This window comes from Lontra canadensis, unplaced genomic scaffold (assembly GCF_010015895.1).
Source record: "Lontra canadensis isolate GAN:19392208 unplaced genomic scaffold, GSC_riverotter_1.0 scaffold16, whole genome shotgun sequence".
NCBI lineage: Eukaryota > Metazoa > Chordata > Mammalia > Carnivora > Mustelidae > Lontra > Lontra canadensis.
Window position 1 is genome coordinate 5,466,971 of NW_022631010.1, and position 20,453 is coordinate 5,487,423.

At 46.1% G+C, this 20,453-nt stretch overlaps 1 protein-coding gene across 1 annotated transcript; it reads right to left on the reverse strand.

Annotated features, from left to right (window-relative positions):
• Nucleotides 1–988: 988 nt before the first annotated feature.
• LOC116868570 (signal-regulatory protein beta-1-like) lies at nucleotides 989–13,383 on the reverse strand. The gene is made up of 6 exons (XM_032859022.1): nucleotides 13,238–13,383; nucleotides 9,470–9,826; nucleotides 6,731–7,051; nucleotides 5,807–6,145; nucleotides 1,680–1,787; nucleotides 989–1,148 (listed from the first exon to the last, which is right to left on the reverse strand). Exons 1-6 carry the CDS (start codon nucleotides 13,305–13,307, stop codon nucleotides 1,129–1,131), a joined length of 1,215 nt encoding a protein of 404 aa, XP_032714913.1. The 5' UTR covers nucleotides 13,308–13,383; the 3' UTR covers nucleotides 989–1,128.
• Between the last annotated feature and the right edge of the window lie 7,070 nt (nucleotides 13,384–20,453).

A 20,453-nucleotide genomic window follows, 5' to 3' on the forward strand; every position in this document is an offset into this window, starting at 1 on the left:
GAGTGTCATGCAGATCTTTAGGGGGAAGAAGCAGAGGAAAGACACAGTTTGACCCCATTGCCATGGAATCACTGTAGCTGAAGCTGGAGAGCTGTAAGAGGCAAAGAATGGTCCAGGAAGGAGTGCTGCTGGCCAGGACCAGGGAGCAGGCTTGGGGTAAGCAGTGTACAGATTCTGGGTGGAGCTCACTGGTTTTGGGAGGAGGCTTGCACTCACACCTGAGAGCTTCTCAGGAATTTTATAAGCCAGTTGATAAACACTGTTAGCTTGCCATTGGTCACATTGGGAGTGTTGACACCACGGAAGTCCACAAGTACTACAAATCAGGATTCTTTTCCTTTCCCTGAGTAGACTGCTTCACATTTACCATCTGGCCACTGCAAACAGCATTCTGAAGGCAGAATTGAATAGGGGATATAAAGTAAGAAAACCAAGGATGGCTCCAGACTTCTGGACTGCCAGTTCCTGTACATGAGCAGTGGGGCTGGGAAGAAAGAAGGTGACAGAAGAGCTAGTGTTCCCATCACAGGGAGGAGGGCATCTTGTCCCTGGGACTGAGGAGTAGGACATGTAGGCAAAGAGGAAGGAGAATCATTTCTCTTCTTCAAACCAGGATGAGGTTCATTTTATTTAAGACCCAGTGAAGAACCTCACAAAGCCTAGAATATCTGGGGGTTGGCAGAAATAACTCCCAAGAACATGGATGTGAGCATGCAGTCCATGGCCACAGTCCCCAAATGATGAATGAGAGACACCTGGTATGTGTAGGTGGGACTCTTTTCTCATATTCAGGCAGATATCTGTGCATCAGTGCCCAGAGCAAGTTCCCATGGCCCTTCTGAGGACCTGGTATGAAGACCCAGCTCTGGGGGCATCAAGGATTGTGAGAAGGAGCAGAAGGTACTGTGGGCAGGTGAGTCTCTGGAAGAAGCAAGGTATCCGGGGCAGAGTTGGGAAGCTTGTAGTTGTTCCTTGTCTTTGGCTGTGCCCCTCAAGGACTAAAGGAGCAGAAACTGAGGGTGACATGTAGTAGGAGAGGAAGGGAGGAGCTGTGGGACCCATGTTCACAGTTGTTTATGGGCACAACATTCAAGAAATATTCCCAACGTATCTCTTATGTCCTTGGTGCTATTTTCCTCCTGGGACACCTGTTGTGAAAGGACAGGCAGCCCCTGATAGAGGACTCTGCCACTTAAGCCTTCCTCCCTTAGGGCTTGATCCCCTCTCTCCATCCCCTCCAGTATGTCCCACAGAGGATCAGATTAGAAAAAGTCCTCAGAGCAACCCTCTGGTACATGTCAGCATTCTTCTAAACGCAGACGTCTTGTGGCCAAAGGAGCCCCAGTTCTCCATTATCTAGTGATGCTCTCCAATTGATCCTCCCACCCAGCTGCCTGTCGTTCAGCCTCTCTGCCCACTTCCTTCCCAGAATCCCTAGGACTCTGTCCACACTCTTTGACAGCCTTTGACCCTGCCCATATTTTATAGGCTAAATGTCCCCTCCCCCAACACCTCGGGGAGCCTGGACCCCTGAGACTCCCGAGGGTATCAAGGGAGGTGTGTCACATGTGCTTTACTGCAGGTGTGCGCTGACCCTGTGTGACCTGTGGGCTTCCCCTCTTCCTGACGTGGCTCTTTCTGGGACTAACTGTGCCTGCCCTCCCTGACCCATAACTTACAATCGGGTGCTCGCTTCCTGTGGACATAGATGGCAGAGACAGTGATGAGCAGCAACAGCTTTGGGCCCAGGGTGATAGCCATCAAGAATGGAGTAGATGTCTTTGACTCTGGAAAAGAAGAGATAGGAGGCACCATCAGAGGGGGGCGCCCTGGAGTCCATTCCCTGGGTCCTCCACTTACTCTATCTGAAGTGACTCAGGCTTATCAATGCTCTGAAACTCATGAATTCTTCCCCTGCTCAAGGCAGAATTCGGGGTAAGACGTTCCTCACCTCACTCACCCCTTTCTCACTGCCAGGTGTTCTTCTTGAGTGAAGAGGTGGGGAGAACGAGCACTCAGGAATGGGTAAGTTTGGTTTACTGAATTGGTTCTCACACCCAGTGGAGCAGGTCCTACAGCCTCTGTCTGATGAGCCAACAGGCTCCTAGGGTGGACAGATGAGGTGGCTCAGACCCAGGGAAACCCCTCACTGCTGGCCTGCAGGATGACTCTGAGACCTTGTCTTTGGACCACGACAAAGTCAAACTCTCTGGGCCATAGGGACAAATGTCTGCCTGGCCTCAAGGAGTGAGAACAGATATCATGGTCATTGAGGGGCAAGGCTGTCCTGCTTTGCTCCATGCACATGGTTTAACGACTCCCCTATACAGAGGTGAGGGAGGGAGTCCTCAGGATGACCTGACCTCAGGAGACCTGCTGGCTGGACAAATACTGGGGAAGCAAGGAAATGGGGTCTAATGCTCAGAAGAGTTTCAAACACCATCAGGTCACCTGAACCCCATTGCCACTGTCAGCTGACGTCTGTCTCTTGGACATAGACTGTTGATCTGGAAGGACAGCTTCCGATTTTTTGACTTTATACAATGACTCATTTTTGTTTTTATATTTGAATTTAAGAAATCCAATTTTTTTTTGAAATATAGAGTACTCTTTTTTTTTTTTTTTAAAGATTTATTTATTTATTTATTTGACAGAGAGAGATCACAACTAGACAGAGAGGCAGGCAGAGAGAGAGAGAGGGAAGCAGGCTCCCTGCCGAGCAGAGAGCCCGATGCGGGACTCGATCCCAGGAACCTGAGATCATGACCCGAGCCGAAGGCAGCAGCTTAACCCACTGAGCCACCCAGGCGCCCCAATATAGAGTACTCTTAAAGGAAGGAGTAGGTCCTCAGCATATTTGCCCTGGGATGTTAGAGGATGTCAGGTCTCTGTTTTGGGGCTGCTGGACTTTTTCTGAGTTCAAAGAAATTGGCCATGTTTGTACCTGTTTCTAGAGGGGATCCTGCAGCAGAAGGCTGGAGGAAGTGGGGGTATAGAGGCTAAACCATTCCTCTCCATTTAAAACAACTCACAAAGAGCAGGCAGCTTGCTTGCTCTCTGTCTGAGGCTGAGTCTTGCCGTCCTGAATTGTGTCAACATCTCCCTTTGCCAGTCCAACTTCCTTCGCTCTCTCATGCAGGTGAATCGGGCAGCAAACCACAGTGAGCTTTCTCTCTTCCCATATCATCTGAGAGTCTCCCTCCTGGGTCACCTCATGTGTGGAGTTTGTCTGGTTGGGGTCTGGAAAGCCAACTCTAATGGGCCCATTTGTACCAAGGTCTCTTTCTGCCAGCTGGTCAGGAGGCCCCCAGCCCTGTGGGATTTAGAACAGGGTAGGTGTCGGCTTGCCCTGCCCTTGTCACTGCTGAAACCTCACCGTGGTGACATGGGCTGTTGTAAGCAGAGGAGGGGAGTATCCTGCCATTCTGATGACGTGATAATTTAAGAACTACGGATTGGGTGGCTGTTGCTGGGCATTAACCTTTGGAGAAAGACAGTGCAAAGCGAAGACTGATCACATGTGAAAGGTTATGTGTGAATGTCAGAGGACTTCTGTGCAACAGTGCAGACTCTTACCTCCTAGAGCTGGAGGGCAGAAAAAGCTGAGAACACAGTTGGGTCCAACATAAACATAAGAGTATCAGTGCTACAGAAAGCTGAATTCTCAGCTACACTGCACCTACTGTGCTGGAGTAGGGCCCTGATAGGGAAATATGGGAGATGGATACCGAGATGTGGGATAAGGTCACTGGGGCCAAGCATTTCAAAGCCCTCTGGGCACTTTGTAATGGGCTGCTGAGTACAAGACAGAGGCTTAACTACTCGTCTCCAAATACAGCCTCTCAACCCAAAGGAAAAACAACAAAAGGACAGTAAATTCTATGGAAAACTGGCTCTCCGTATTCCTTAAAGAGCAATGCCCAAACTGCAGAATCTCTGGAGACAAAAGAGAAAACTCTCCACGTCCAAATGCACATCCCCTTATGCCATTCCCCTCCCACCTTCACCAAGCACAGGAAAGGGCAGGAGATGGTGCGGACTCATCTCTCCCGCCTCTCTTGGCTCAGTACAAGCCTGCCCCCTGAAACTCATGTGAGGTCCACCCATGGAGGGCTCTGAAAAGTGGAAGAGGAAGGCAACTGGGCTAGTTGCTTCCATTCTGGAAGAGGAACCCACACCAGATATCCTGGGTCCACACTCCCAATGTCCCAAGCCCAAAGGAGGCCCAGCTGTGGTATTCGAACAAAGAAAAGTCTAGACTTGATAATGTTTTTCCCATTTCAAAAAAAAAAAAAATGAGGAGGAGCAAAATAAGCCCAAAGCAAGAGAAGGAAATAAAAAAAGAGGAGAAAAAGCAAAGAAATTAACAACAAACAATAGAGAATATCACTGAAATGAATGTGGGTTCTTTGAGAAGACTGATAAATTTGAAAAACTTCCATCTGTTGTGATAATGAAAAAAAATGAGAATTGACACATTTCCAATATCAGGGATGAAATGGGATACCCAACAGACACCACAAGGATTACTAGGTAATATTATGAGAAGCTCTATGTGCAGAAATTGGACAACTCAGAGAAAAAGACTGAATTTCTCAAAAGCTCACCTACCACAAGCATCCAATATGAAATGAAGAATTTGAGTAGCACTAGCTATTCAGATTCTATTCAGAGCAACAAAAGAATCATGGAGACCCGGATGTTTCATAAGAAAAATCTTTGAAGACTTTACAGGTTGAATTAAAACCAATTTACGTCCACAAAATAAAGTTAATAGAAGAAGCTTTGGAAAATTGGAATATATACTCCATTTTAGATGATACTAGGAATTATTGCTAATTTTACTAAGAGTGTAATAGTATTAGTTTTATAGAAAGAACCATGTCATTAGTCACATGACCCACACAAGCGTGGACTCCATTTGGAGCTGGATGTGGATCCATGACTAAGTCATTAGTGGACACAATTAAGCAACTTCTGCATACCTCTAGTTTTAAGGGAAATTGTTCCTTTTCCCCTTCCTATCTCTAGTCTCCTGGGCAGCAGTGACATGAACACTTGGAGGCCCAGTGTTGACCCAGGCAAGAGGACAATGTCATTGGGCACGTTAGAAGGAACATAGGCCTCTGAAAGATCTTCTGGAACAAAGACTCCTGGAAAACTGGCTTGCCCTCCCCCTGATGTTACATGAGAGAGAAATAAGGATTGTTTTAGTTGTAGAAAGGGGACTCTGTAGTTTTTGGGACAATGCTCCCCTGCTATATTTAATCCTTTTTTTTTTTTTACAGGTTGCTAGTCCATCTTCACGGACTCAGGTTTCCCTGGAATAGCTTAGCTCTTCAGCCGGCCTAAGGGCAGGAAATATTTGCCTTCTGTCCCTCGTTGCTCCCTGAATCCCTTCTGTAAAATTCCAGGTTACGGGGTTGCTTAAGCAGGAAAGGAGACCAGAAATGAATTGGAATTGGCATAAAGTGAATGTGCTTTGAGCGATCATGACTATTGCTGGTCTGCTGTCACAAATAAAGGGAGAGAAGAGACCCTAGGTGTGAAAACACACAGTCACCCAGGAGCCTGGTCAAGACGCAAAACTCCAGGTCTTCAGGGTCCCTTCTCAAATTTCAGAGTGGCAAGTGCAGACATTTTCCATGGTGATGATGGAAAAGTGTAGAAGCAATAGAGACCATGCTAGGTGTGAAATAACAGTGGGAAGGGGGTGTCTGGACAGGCATGGTGACTTAATCATTGTCAGGTGAGGAAGCAGGGAGCAGGACGCAAGAATCCTTGTGCAGGATCACTGAGGCCTCACCCTGGGTATTATGGGTTTCCTGGTCCTTCTGGTGGGCAGAGGCCACAAGGGTATGGTTTCTGGTGTCCTTGGGCTGCCCGTCGTGCTGCACCAGGCAGGTGAACACCACATCTTCCCTGTGGGCAGATGAGTTCACCAGGAACCAGCTCGTCCAGTTAAAGGTCCCATCCTTGTTCTCTACGAGGTTCGAGGCCCTTGAGGCCTTTTCTGTTCGGGACACATTGCCATTCTCCAACCAGGTCAGCTGGAGTTGCTGGGGGTAGAACTTCTTCACTTGGCAAGTGATCTTCACCTGGTCGCCTGACAAGGGCTGCTGGGAAACCTCCAAGGTGGGCGGAACTGAAATAGTACAGGGCAGAAGCTCTCACATTATGGAACAGATGGACCATGGGGGAGGGGCTCGAGAAATTAGGTCCCCCCACACAGCAAGGGAGCCACCCATAACAGGTTAGGCACGCAGCTGGTGCACAAACACTGAGTCTTTGCATGTGAATGAGATCCCTAAGCACAGTGCCCAGCACACAGTAGGTGCTCAAGGTTTGATGGCTCCTCATAGGCTAAGAATGAGTGAAATCAAGATACTCAGCCCCATGCATACATTTGGAACAGAATAACTGTAGCAAAACAAATGACCTCACCAAGCACACGGTGGCATGGAGTACAGCAGGTGCTCAATAATTGGAATTGCTACGGTAAAGTAAGGGAAACTACTGAGCACAGTGCTTGGTACATGGTAGGTGTTCACCCCGTAGCAGCCATGGAAACAGTAGGAGGGGATGGCACATCTAGGTGCAGGTGACCTGGAGGGTCTGCTAGGGGTCAGACTCCAGTGAATGGAGGGCCTGGGGCAGGGAGTGGGGGAGGGACAGGCTCAGAGACCTGGGGGTCGGACCTGAGCTGGGGCTGGTGGGGAGGGGCATCTACCTCGGAGGACCTCAGACAGGTTGGCAGTCCCACGAAGAGGAGGGCCCCCCTGCAGGGTCACGTGGGTCACCTCACAGATGACCTGGGAGCGAACATCCATCGGGGCCAGCACCAGCCTGGTTGTGCTGGAGATGCTGTACGACGTTCTGTTTCCCTCTGGGTCCACGCTGGTCTGGGAGGCTGCCAGCTCATTCCCATTTCTGAACCATCTCAGGGTGATGTTTCTGGGGGAGAAGCCGTGGGACTTGCAGGTGAAGTTCACTGTCTGCCCTGGAGAGGCCCTGGCCGTGGGGCCCGACACCACGGGGGGAGAGGGTTTGGCTACAAGAGGAGCATTGTAAACAGTAATCATGACTGTGGTCCTCAGCACTCAGGATACATGTGAGGCACTGTGGAGAACCTGCTGCCCTTCTGATAGTGTGCAGAGGGCGGTGTCCTCTCCTAATCCCACAGAGAAAGCCCTGAGGTTCCAGAGCTGAACTCTGAGTTGGGGGCAGGGCCCAGGTGCTGTTGTAGGACTGAGTTCAAGTCACCCCTTCTCTTCTCTGCCAGGTGACTTCCCACCAATCTGGGCACAGGAAGGATGTTTCTGATGGGTCTGACTGTTGGCATCAACCGTTCCTGGCTGCCTCCCTGCAAACCCTCCTGAGGTCAGAGAGGGTGTGCAGCAGTCTGTGCAAGGGACAGGTGACCCCCAAGAAAGTGGGAACCAGGCTGGCCAGCTGACCACAGACATGGCCGTGGCACAGTGTGGCTCCTCTATGACATGGGACAGGAGGCATTTCTCTTTCCTGGGGTTTTAGGGAGGAGTGAGTAAGGGAATGTAAGCAGTTTTGCTTGGAATTTATCACTGAATACACAGATAGAAAAGAGCAGATGAATCAGAAAGTGGTTGACAGTAACCTCAGTCTCATTATAGTGTTAGAATCCCCCTCTGAATATTCATCTCCAGCCCTAATATGGAGAGCCTACTTGCCCCTGTTCAGCATCATGGCTTTGGAAATTTTTCCGTGATCCCTTACCTGTAAAATAAAGAGATTTGTCAGGGAACTTCCCCTGGGTGGTCTCTGTTTCTCCCTCACCAAGGAGCCAAGCTCCTTTGGTCCAGTTACAACGGGATTGCTCTTTACTGATCATTGCATCCCAGGGGGACTTCCTGTGGCCTCCAGCTGTTTCATCCACAACAGAGCAAATGTCCCACCTTCTCCAGCCTGACAGTGACAGCCACCCTCCTCTTCCATCTGACATTCTCACTGAAAACGGTTATGTGGAGGGGTCCCTCCGGGTGTCCAGACATGTTGACTTGACAACAACAGAGGGAATATGTGGGGTCCCGACAGCTGAGTCTAGAATGTGAATTCTCGCTCACGGAGCCGAACACCGTTCAGGATGTGCCTCCCAGTCATCCTTAGTGGGCAGAGCCAGGAATGGGGTGCCTGGTGTTGCTGGGATTGCAGGTCCCCTCTGCTCTGTCCAGGCTGGTGCCCCAGGCTGCTCAGTGAAGGAGCAACACCACACAACTGGAGAAGACTCCGGAAGCTCTTACACTTGAGAAGCCATGTCCTCCAGGAACAGGCTCAACACTTCACCAGATGTTTGCATACCTGTCTGATCTGGGGGTGCAAAGCTAGCCCACCTCTTCCCATGTTTTCTTAATGTTTACTGCTGAAAAAGAGAACCATACAAGATTTACAAGAGTTTCAAGGAGAGGGTGGGCAATTTCTCCCACTTTGGCCAGCACAGTGAGTGGGCAGAGAGCAGGGCTGTGAGTCAGGCTGTGGCTCACTTCCCTGCTCAGGCCGAATCTGTTGAGCCTCAGTGTCCCCATCTGTAAATGGGCTGAGATGGTCCCTCCAGCTTCATCCATTCTCAACCAGAGCATCCCCTGTGTGGGCAGCAGGGGAAGAGGAAGGAGAGCTCTCCCAGCAGGAACAGATATGCCCAGTGCTGGAGCCACCTACTAGTTCTGGTGCCCAGGCAAGGTGGGTACGACTGGGAACTCCTGTAACAACTGCACAATCAGGATAAAACCACCCACATGCCTATGTCCAAGAGGGGAGACTCAGTGCTCTTCTGTGAGTCAGTCCCTGAATTGCATGATGCTTTTCTGCACAGAACTGTCACAAATGGCCAGCCTCTGGCATCTTCTCCATCCTGGGCTCTCAGCGTAAACAGTGAGTTTATACCTCTTCTCACTGTGATTCTTCTACGTTAAAAGAGACATATTCCACCTCCCTGCCCTGGGTGCATTTATCCACAGGAAGGGAAGGGAATGTGAGCTTCATGAGAAAGGAGCCCTTGCCTGTTTTGTTCTCTGTTTCCCCTGCAGGCAGACGAAAGCCTGCACACAGCAGGTGCTCAGTAAGTGTTGAGTTAGAGAAGTGTCAGCCACATGGAGGGGACACTCTCTGGAGGCAGGAGTAAGATTGGGTCATGTGACTGGCCAAGTCACTCAGAGTGTAAGTCCCTCATCCCTGGAACCAGAGGACTGGTCAGAATTGGAAAAGGCGAGAATTATGGACCCACAGACTGGGGTTCTAGTCTTTCCCACCATTTATCAGGGGCCTTGAGCAAGCATCAGGACCTCTCCAGGCCTCTCCTTCCCTGATTTGTGGCAGTGGCTGAATTTGGGGACATCCACCACAGTGCCTGATTCTTAGCTGTTGGTCAGACAATGGAGGGCATTCTTACTGACTTGTTGTCACAACCAGGGGACAAGGAGGCCCAGGCCATACTCACCACTCACAGTGACCTGGGTGCCTGGTCCAGACTTAAACTCCTCATCATCAGGGGTCCCTTTCTGGAACTTCACACAGTAGTAGGTTCCTGTGTCTGCTGGGGTGATGTTACTGATGCGGATGGAAAAGTCCGTGTTGTTTCTCCTTGTGGGGTCTGAAGCATTTGTTACTCGGGGGAAGTGGCCTCCTTTGAAACTGAAGATTAACTCCCGTCCTGGCCCTGTCCCCCTGAACCACTGAGTCGGCCCTATGGGGCTCAAGGAGGTCATGGTGCAGCGCAGAGTGGCTGTCTGTCCAGCTGCGACAGACACTGACTTGTCAGGCTGGATCACCTGCAGCCTCGCCTCACCAGCTACACCTAGAGGGAAAACAGAGCAGTCGTCTATTCATTCTGCCGGGATCCTGCGCTTCTCCTCATGTGTTTATGCAACAGCTCCCTGACTGAGTGCACACCGGGAGCAACCCTTCCCCGAGCCTGTAACTGGAGACCCCATCACAATGGAGGAAACAAAGACACACAGAGACTCAGTGATGTGGCACAGAGCAGGTTTGACTTTGCAGCTGGATTTCCTGCCTTGGTGACTAGCTAATCTCTGGAGACATCGAGAAGCAGTAACCCTTTCCTTCTTATGTGAAGCGTCCTCAAAACCAGGCAGGGACAGAAATCAGAGAAGCAGGCTGCTGGTGCACCACACATACACCCAGTGTCCTTTTCCATTTCTTACCTACTCCTCAGGAAGGAAATTTGTGGTTCACCCTTGCAGAGTGTGAGCTGGTAAAACCCATGCACTTAGTGGTACTTGCAACCAAACATGCCTCCTAAGGAGGGCACAAGCTATTACAGGCACGTCCTGTGTGTGCCAAGAACATCATGTACTTTGGTTTCTAGGTCTGGAGAAGACTAGGGTCAGGAAGCTGAACTGCTAGGGGGAAAATGGGAAGAAACAGGAATGCACCATGGAGGGAGACGTGGAGGGAAAATGGGAGGGGAGATGGAAGAGGATCAGGTGGTCATAAGGAGCCAAGGAAAGGTGAAAATTCTACCATTTGTGTATCTATATTCCTCCTATTTCTGTTTTTGCCCACGACTTGCCTCTCAGCTATGCTATGTATGTCCAAACACGGTTCGAACTTTTTCTTAGCTAGAAGTAAACCTCTCACAGCTAACATGTCCTAAACTGAACTCAGTTTCCCACATATCCTTGCACATCTCAGCGGAGGCACCTTTATTTTCCCGGATGCTTGTGGTCCCGACCCTTGGGTGCCTTTTTTTCCCACCTCAATTCCTATGTTAATGGCTAAAGACTCCCCTACTGCAGGCACCCATAGGCTGACCTCTTCCCCTTTCTCTCCTGGCTGCTGTCTTGCTACAAACCAGTTTACCTTGTTCACATGGAAGCACTGAGCTCTTGAGGGCTCTAGCTACTTCTCTCTAAGCCCTGTGGTACTCCATTCTCAACCAAATGCTAGAATGAAACTCATGTCAGATTGTGTCACTTCTGTCTTCAAACCTTGCAATAGCTACCATTTTATTTAATAAAAGCCTGAATCCTTGGGGCGCCTGGGTGGCTCAGTGGGTTAAGGCCTCTGCCTTCGGCTCAGGTCATGATCCCAGGGTCCTGGGATCGAGCCCCGCGTCGGGCTGTCTGCTCTGCAGGGAGCCTGCTTCTTCTTCTCTCTCTGCCTGCCTCTCTGCCTACTTGTGATCTCTGTCTATCAAATAAATAAATAAAATCTTTAAAAAAAAAAAAAAGCCTGAATCCTTGAACAGAGCAAGAGGATTCTGCTCTCATGCTGTTCCCATGCTATTTGTTTTCCCCCAGAAAATCACATGGCTCATTCCACCGCTTTCTTACAATCTTTGCTCCAGGCTACCTGTTTAAATACATCCCACCCTAGCAGTTCTCCCATTGTCGTATCCAGCTGTACTGTCATGTTTTTTCTGTAATGTTCATTACTCTCTGTACCTCTGTTATTTACTGATTTATCGCGTCTATTGTTTCCTGTCCTTTCCTCCACTATGATACAACTTCTAAAAGGTCAACTATTTTGTGTCTTTTATTCATCAACATGACCTATGTTAATATAACAGTTCTTGTCGCCTAGTAAGTATATAGTTAATATTTGTATAATATGTGAATTGCCCAATGTGACCCCTTTTGGAGACCATGAAATCTATTTTCAGTGGAGAATTTCTCAGGACATTATATCAGAAGCCGTTTCCCACATAGATGACTTGGAGGAACCAAACACTTGCATATACCCAGAATACAGAAGCACTTGAAAGAAGCAAACCACAAATGTTCCTCACCACACCACCCCCTTCCCCACACTGATTGGAAGATCTGCAGAAATCTCATGGGATAGAAGTGGGGTCATCGGGTTTGAAAAGAGCAATGGTTATACCTGTGAGATCTGGAATCAGACTGCCTAGGTTCCAATCCTACCTTCCCACTTATACTCAGTGACCTTGGCCCTTTCTGGGCCTTCCTTTCTTATCTGCAAGGTAGGGGTGACAAGAATGTCTACCTTGGATACAAAGATCGCATGACATAATGGACATAGGCATTTCCAGGTATGTGTGTGGCACATGGTTAGTGCTCAGGAATTTGGAAAGTTATCACTCATGAGATTTCCTGAGGCACAGAGGCATCCTTGGACACCAGATAATTGGGATTGGGATATGAAATTGGATATAATTACAGACGCAGATCACACAGGCAAGAGTCTCTGAATTTGTGACCCTTCTTTCTTCACCCACTTGAATCCAACATGCAGGCATTTCCAAGGTTGTAATGCACAAGATTCTACTCATTTTACCAAGAGAGAAGTTTGTTTTTAATTTAAGAGCTTGGTGAGGGGTGAAAAGTAGGTTTAGAGAATTAAAGAAGAGGGTGAGTAGCTCAGAGACAGGGATCCAAACATCGTTCTAATGTGCATTTCACGTAGACTGGCTGCATTATGAGGAGAAAAAGCAGCGTTTTCAAAAATCCCATATGTGTGTACACATGAGTGTGTGTACCTTTCCCTATGCCCATTCCTATGCATGCATGCACATACGCACACACACAGAGGTAAGTGCATTCTCTGTACATGTACAGTGTGGCCCAGCATGTTATTATAGAGATTGTTTTGAGGAATCAGTGAAATTATAGTACATGTTAAACTTCAATAACAATTTGGCATCTTGGAAACACGCAGCATATCATTAACAAGAGTTTGTCAGTACACGCAGCACAGTGGAACTCTAAAGACCTTTACGTGTGATGCGTGATGGCTCTTCTACTGTTTGCCTCTCTGTGTTTCTGATGTTTCTGTACTTGGCCTCCACTGAGGAACCAGGCAGCATAACATGGTTAACAAGATGAACTGTGGAGCTGAGTGGGCTGGACATGAAACCGAGCTGCTCCAGAGATGACTCTGGGCTGGTTACTCTCTCTGCCTCATTTTCCATATCTACAATCAGAAGTACAGTTATAGCTATCAGACAGGGATGTTGTGAGGATTAGACCAATGAACATACACAAAGCTGTCATTGTTACCCATTGAAGCATTGATTCTTTGGTTGCCAGTGGTAACCAGCTAGAAGTGATGGATCCCAGAGGAAATGCTCAGATCCCTGATTTCAAGCTCAGATGAGACTCCATCCTTGGCTTTCTGTGGGGGGTGTGGGTAGCACACCTGTCTTTACGTGGAGGCCCTAAAGGCCCAGGGATGAGAGTGATTGAGGAGGCAGGGAAAAGGGAGTCTCCCTCAAGGCAATGCTCACCTGTGAGTCCCAACAGCAGAGCCAGCAGCAGGTGAGGAGAAGGGCAGGGTCTGGAGGCAGGGTCCCACATGGTGGAGGCCTGAGGATCCTGCTCTCTGCAAATGTGTGTGCTGGGGCGATGGGGCCTCTGTTCTGTGGGGAGGAACAGCCCGCCCCTCTTGTGATGGAAGAGGAAGGAAGCATCTATAATGCAGTCACACAGCTGTGAGGCAGCAATTTGCTTCTGGATTGTGAAACAGAGGTCAGGCAGAGACACCTCACATGGTGAGAGGGACCTCTTCTTATGTTTTGGGGGGGTGGTTTGTGTGTTTTTTTTGAAAATTATTATCATGTTATGTTAGTCACCATACAGTACATCATTAGTTTTTGATGTAGTGTTCCATGATTCATCATTTGTGTATACCACCCAGTGTCCCATGCAATCTGTGCCCTCCTTAATACCCATCACTGGGCTCACTCTTCCCCTCACTACCCTCCCCTCTAAAACCCTCTGTTTGTTTCCCGGAGTCTATAGTCTCTCCTTGTTGGTTTCCTGCTCTGATTACCCCCACCTTTATTTTTCCCTTCCTTCTCCTTTTTTTTAAAGATTTTATTTATTTATTTGACAGACAGAGATCACAAATAGGCAGAGAGGCAGGCAGAGAGAGAGGAGGAAGCAGACTCCCTGCTGAGCAGAAAGCCTGATGCGGGACTTGATCCCAGGGCCCTGGGATCATGACCTGAGCTGAAGGCAGAGGCTTTAACCCACTGAGCCACCCAGGCACCCTCCCTTCCTTTTCCTAATGACTTCCATGCTATTCCTTATGTTCCACAAATAAGGGAAACCATATGATAGTTGACTTTTTCTGACTTATTTCATTAAGCATAATCTCCTCCAGTCCTGTCCATGTTGATACAGAAATTGGGTATTCATCCCTTCTGATGGTTGAGTATTAGTCCATTGTACATATGAACCATATCTTCCTTAAACATTCATCTGTTGAAGGGCATCTCAGCTCATTCAAGTTTGGCTATTGTGAACATTGCTGCTATGAACATTGGGGTGCATGTGGCCCTTCTTTTCACTACTTTTGTATCTTTGAACTAAATGCCCAGTAGAGCAATTGCTGGGCTGTAGGGTAGCTCTATTTTCTAAATTTTGAGGAACCTCCACACTGTCTTCCACAGTGGCTATACCAACTTGTATTCCACCAACAGTTAAGAGGGTTTCCCTTTTTCCACAACCACTCCAGCATTTGTTGTTTCTTGTCTTGTCAGTTTTTGCCATTCCAACTGTTGTAAGCTGGTGTCTCAATATGGTTTTGATTTGAACCTCCCTGATGGCTAATGATGATGAACATTTTTTCATGTTTGTTACCCATTTGTATGTCTTCTTTGGAGAGTGTCTGTTCATGTCTTCTGCTCATTTTTTGATATGATGATTTGTTCATTGAGGATTGAGTTTGAGAATTTCTTTAGAGATCTTGGATACCAGCCCTTTATCTGTAGTGTGATTGCCAAATATCTTCTCCCATTCCATGGGTTGTCTCTTTCTTTTATTTCTTTCTTTCTTTTTTTTTTTTTTTTTGATGTTGTTCACCGTTTCCTTTGCTGTGCAGAAACTTTTTATCTTGATGACGTCCTAGAAGTTTATTTTTGCTTGTTTCCCTTGCCTTTAGAGACATGTCTTAAAAGAAGTTGCTGTGGCTGATGTTGAAGAGGTTACTGCCTATGCTCTCCTCTAGGATTTTGACGGATTCCTGTCTCACATGGAGGTTTCATCCATTAGATTTTAAGTTAAAGACGGTAGTTAGAGAGACAGAAGGACACTATATCATTCTTAAAGGGTCTATCCAACAAAGGGATCTAACGATTGTAAATATCTATGCTTTCAACATGGGAGCAATCAACTATAAAAGGCAACTGTTAACCAAAATAAAAAGACATATTGATAATAAAAGATTAATAATAGGAGACCTCAACACTCCACTCTCAGCAATAGGTCCACCTAAGCAGAAAGTCAGCAAAGAAACAAGAGTTTTGAATGACACACTGAACTAGATGGACTTCATAGATACATACAGAACATTCCACCCTAAAACAACAGAATACTCATTCTTCTCAAGTGCACATGGAACTTTCTCCAGGATAGACCAGATTCTGGGTCACAAATTAGGTCTCAACCAATACCAAGAGACTGAGATTATTCCCTGCAATTTCCCAGATCACAGTGCTTTGAAACTGGAATTTAATCACAAAAAAAAAAAATTTGGAAGAAATTCTTTTTATGTTTCAGAGAGAGTGGACAGGCCCAGCAGAAATGATGCTTCCTGCCTGCCTGGAGCCTCTGCTTTCTGTACTGGGCCCCTCCCCCCATCTTGAGGTCTTCATCGTGATTCTCCACTTGGGAGCCACAGGCCAACAAGGATCTGCAGTTGGGGCCTGTGTCCCATCTCCTGAGCTCTGGACATCTGTGGGTGTTTGGCTTGTGGCCTCTTTCTGCACCAGCTTCCACTAAGAGCTACTGAGCTGGAGGAAGAAATGGGTTCATCAGGACCCAAGAGATTTTGGGGTCAAATGAGGTCAGCTCCAGAAATGACTCCCTATTCCAACCCTTTATTGATGGAATAGTAAACTTAGCCCAAATACACAGTGCAGTGTGGACTTAAGAAGTTGTATTTGCTTGGGTTATGTGGTTGACTCAGTTGGTGAAGCGAGCAACTCTTGGTCATGGGGTTGTGAGTTTGGGTCCCAAGTTTTGTGTAGAGATTACTTTAAAAAGAAATAAAATCTTTTTTAAAAAAGAAGTTGTGTGTGCTTGGTTCCAACAATAAGCATCATTCTTCCTCTTTCTGGAGAGGAAGTGGGTTTTATGTCCCAGAGATCACTCTCCCAGGCATTTATCTGAGCAAAATGAAGACCATAGCTTTCACAGTCTCTGTATAAAAGTTTAGAGCAGCTTTTTTCATAATGGAAAAAATTGGAATCATGCAAAATGCCCAATGATAAGTGAATGGTTGAACAAATTGTGGTGCATTCCTATCAGGAAATACTATATAGCAATAAAAAGGAATAACTTATATACATGTGCACAACTTGTGAGATTCCAAAGGCATTATGTGGAATGAAAAAAAATCACTCTCAAAATGTCCATACTGTGGGACTCCACTTCCACAACATTCTCAAAGTTATAGAGAACAGATCGGCATGGGCCAGAGGTTAGGATGGTGGGCTGGCTGTCACTAAGAGGATAGCACAAGGATAAGATCTGCAGCCATGGAATTGCTCTGTATCCTGAATATGGTGGTGGTTACCCAAAATACACTTGAGCAGATCAACACACACAAAAGCTGGGAATGTTACAAGGTTGAGACACTTGACGTAATAAGCACTGGGTGTCATATGTTACTGATGAATCACTAAATTCTATCCCTGAAACTAACACTACACTATATGTAAACTAACTTTAATTTAAATAAAATCTTGAAGGAAAAAAAAGTATTGCCTATGAAACACAATGTCGAGGGAGGAGTCAAGATGGCGGAGAAGTAGCAGGCTGAGACTACATCAGGTAGCAGGAGATCAGCTAAATAGCTTATCTAAAGATTGCAAATACCTACAAATCCAATGGGAGATCAAAGAAAAGAAGAACAGCAATTCTAGAAACAGAAAATCAACCACTTTCTGAATGGTAGGACTGGCAGAGAAGTGAATGCAAAGCAACGGGAAGATAGACTGCAGGGGGAGAGGCCAGCTCCCGGCAAGTGGCAGAGCAACAGAGCACTAAATCAGGACTTTTAAAAGTCTGTTCTGCTGAGGGATATTGCTCCAGAGGCTAAACCGGGGTGAAGCCCACGTGGGGTCAGCGTGGTCTCAGGTCCCGCAGGGTCACAGAAGGACCGGGGGTGTCTGAGTGTCGCAGAGCTTGCAGGTATTAGAATGGGGAAGCGGGCTACAGAGACAGAGCCGAGGAGTGAGCTCTCAGCTCAGGGTTACCTTGAACCTGTCACAGGCTCGGTGAGCTCGGAGCGTGGCCAGAGGCCAGGGAGACGGGAGTAATTGGGCGCTATTCTCTGAGGGCGCACTGAGGAGTGGGGCCCTGAGCTCTTGGCTCCTCCAGGCCAGAGACTGGGAGGCTGCCATTTTCATTCCCATCCTCCGGAACTCTACAGAAAGCATTCAGGGAACAAAAGCTCCTGAAAGCAAACCGGAGCTGATTACTCTGCCCGGCCCCGGTAAGGGCGGTGCAATTCTGCCTGGGGCAAAGACACTTGAGAATCACTACAACAGGCCCCTCCCCCAGAAGATCAACAAGAAATCCAGCCAGGACCAAGTTCACCTACCAAGGAGTGCAGGTTCAATACCAAGGAGAGCAGCAGAATTCCAGAGGAGGAGAAAGCAAACCATGGAACTCATGGCTTTCTCCCATGATTCTTTAGTCTTGCAGTTAATTTAATTTTTTTCTATTTTTTTCTTCTTTTTTCTGCTAATTTTTTTTAACTTTTACCCTTTTCTTTTTTAAAGTTTTTTAACTAGTTTATCTAATATATATATATTTTTTCTTTTTTATATTTTTTCTTTATTCGTTTTCTTTTTAAATTGTTTCTTTTTTTTTCTAAGCCTCTTTTTATCCCCTTTCTCCCCCCCCCCCCCCCATGACTTGGGATCTCTTCTGATTTGGTGAAAGCCTATTTTCCTGGGGTCTTTGCCACCCTTTTAGTATTTTATTTGCTCCTTCATATACTCTTATCTGGACAAAATGACAAGGGGGAAAAATTCACCACAAAAAAAAGAACAAGAGGCAGTACCAAAGGCTAGGGACCTAATCAATACAGACATTGGTAATATGTCAGATCTAGAGTTCAGAATGACGATTCTCAAGGTTCTAGCCAGGCTCGAAAAAGATATGGAAGATATTAGAGAAATGCTCTCGGGAGATATAAAAGCCCTTTCTGGAGAAATAAAAGAACTAAAATCTAACCAAGTTGAAATAAAAAAAGCTATTAATGAGGTGCAATCAAAAATGGAGGCTCTCACTGCTAGGATAAATGAGGCAGAAGAAAGAATTAGCGATACAGAAGACCAAATGACAGAGAATAAAGAAGCTGAGCAAAAGAGGGACAAACAGCTACTGGACCACGAGGGGAGAATTCGAGAGATAAGTGATACCATAAGACGACACAATATTAGAATAATTGGGATTCCAGAAGAATAAGAAAGAGAGAGGGGAGCAGAAGGTATCTTGAAGAGAATTATTGGAGAGAATTTCCCTAATATGGTAAAGGGAACAAGCATCAAAATCCAGGAGGTGCAGAGAACCCCCCTCAAAATCAACAATAGGTCCACACACCGTCACCTAATAGTAAAATTTACAAATCTTAGTGACAAAGAGAAAATGCTGAAAGCAACTCGGGAAAAGAAGTCTATAACATACAATGGTAAAAATATTAGATTGGCAGCAGACTTATCCACAGAGACCTGGCAGGCCAGAAAGAGCTGGCATGATATATTCAGAGCACTAAACGTGAAAAACATGCAGCCAAGAATACTATATCCAGCTAGACTATCATTGAAAATAGAAGGAAAGATAAAAAGCTTCCAGGATAAACAAAAACTGAAAGAATTTGCAAACACCAAACCAGCTCTACAGGAAATATTGAAAGGGGTCCTCTAAGCAAAGAGAGACCCTAAAAGTAGTAGATCAGAAAGGAACAGAGACAATATGCAGTAACAGTCACCTTACAGGCAATACAATGGCACTAAATTCATATCTCTCAATAGTTACCCTGAATGTTAGTGGGCTAAATGCCCCAATCAAAAGACACAGGGTATCAGAATGGATAAAAAAAACAAAACCCATCTATATGTTGCCTACAAGAAACTCATTTTACACCCGAAGACACCTCCAGATTTAAAGTGAGGGGGTGGAAAACAATGTATCATGATAATGGACATCAGAAGAAAGCTGGGGTGGCAATCCTTAGATCAATTAGATTTTAAGCCAATGACTATAATAAGAGATGAGGAGGAAACTATATCATACTCAAAGGATCTGTCCAACAAGAAGATCTAACAATTTTAAATATCTATGCCCCTAACATGGGAGCAGCCAACTATATAAGCCAATTAATAACAAAATCAAAGTAACACAAGGACAATAATACAATAATAGTAGGGGACTTTAACACTCCCCTCACTGAAACAGACAGATCATCCAAGCAAAGATGAACAAGGAAATAAAGGCCTTAAATGACACACTGGACCAGATGAACATCACAGATATATTCAGAACATTTCATCCCAAAGCAATAGAATACACATTCTTCTCTAGTGCACATGGAACATTCTCCAGAATAGGTCACATCCTCGGTCCTAAATCAGGTCTCAACCGGTATAAAAAGACTGGGATCATTCCCTGCATATTTTCAGACCACAATGCTCTGAAACTAGAACTCAATCACAAGAGGAAATTTGGAAAGAACCCAAATACATGGAGACTAAACAGCATCCCTTTAAAGAATGAATGGGTCAACCAGGAAATTAAAGAAGAATTGAAAAAATTCATGGAAACAAATGATAATGGAAACACAACGGTTCAAAATCTGTGGGACACATCAAAGGCAGTCCTGAGAGGAAAATATATAGCAGTACAAGCCTTTCTCAAGAAAAAAGAAAGGTCTCAAGTACACAACTTAACCCTACACCTAAAGGAGCTGGAGAAAGAACAACAAAGAAAGCCTAAACCCAGCAGGAGAAATCATAAATATCAGAGCAGAAATCAATGAAATAGAAATTTTAAAAAACAATAGAACAAATCAACGAAACTAGGAGCTAGTTCTTTGAAAGAATCAATAAGATTGATAAACCCCTGGCCAGACTTACCAAAAAGAAAAGAGAAAGGACCCAAATAAATAAAATCATGAATGAAAGAGGAGAGATCACAACCAACACCAAAGAAATACAATTATAAGAACATACTAAGAGCAACTCTATGCCAACAAATTCAACAATCTGGAAGAAATGGATGCATTTCTAGAAACATATAAACTACCACACTGAACCAGAAAGAAATAGAAAACCTGAACAGACCCATAACCAGTAGGGAGAATGAAGAGGTCATTAAAAATCTCCCAACAAACAAGAGCTCAGGGCCAGACGGCTTCCCAGGGGAATTCTACCAAACATTTAAAGAAGAATTAATTCCTATTCTCCTGAAACTGTTCCAAAAACTAGAAAT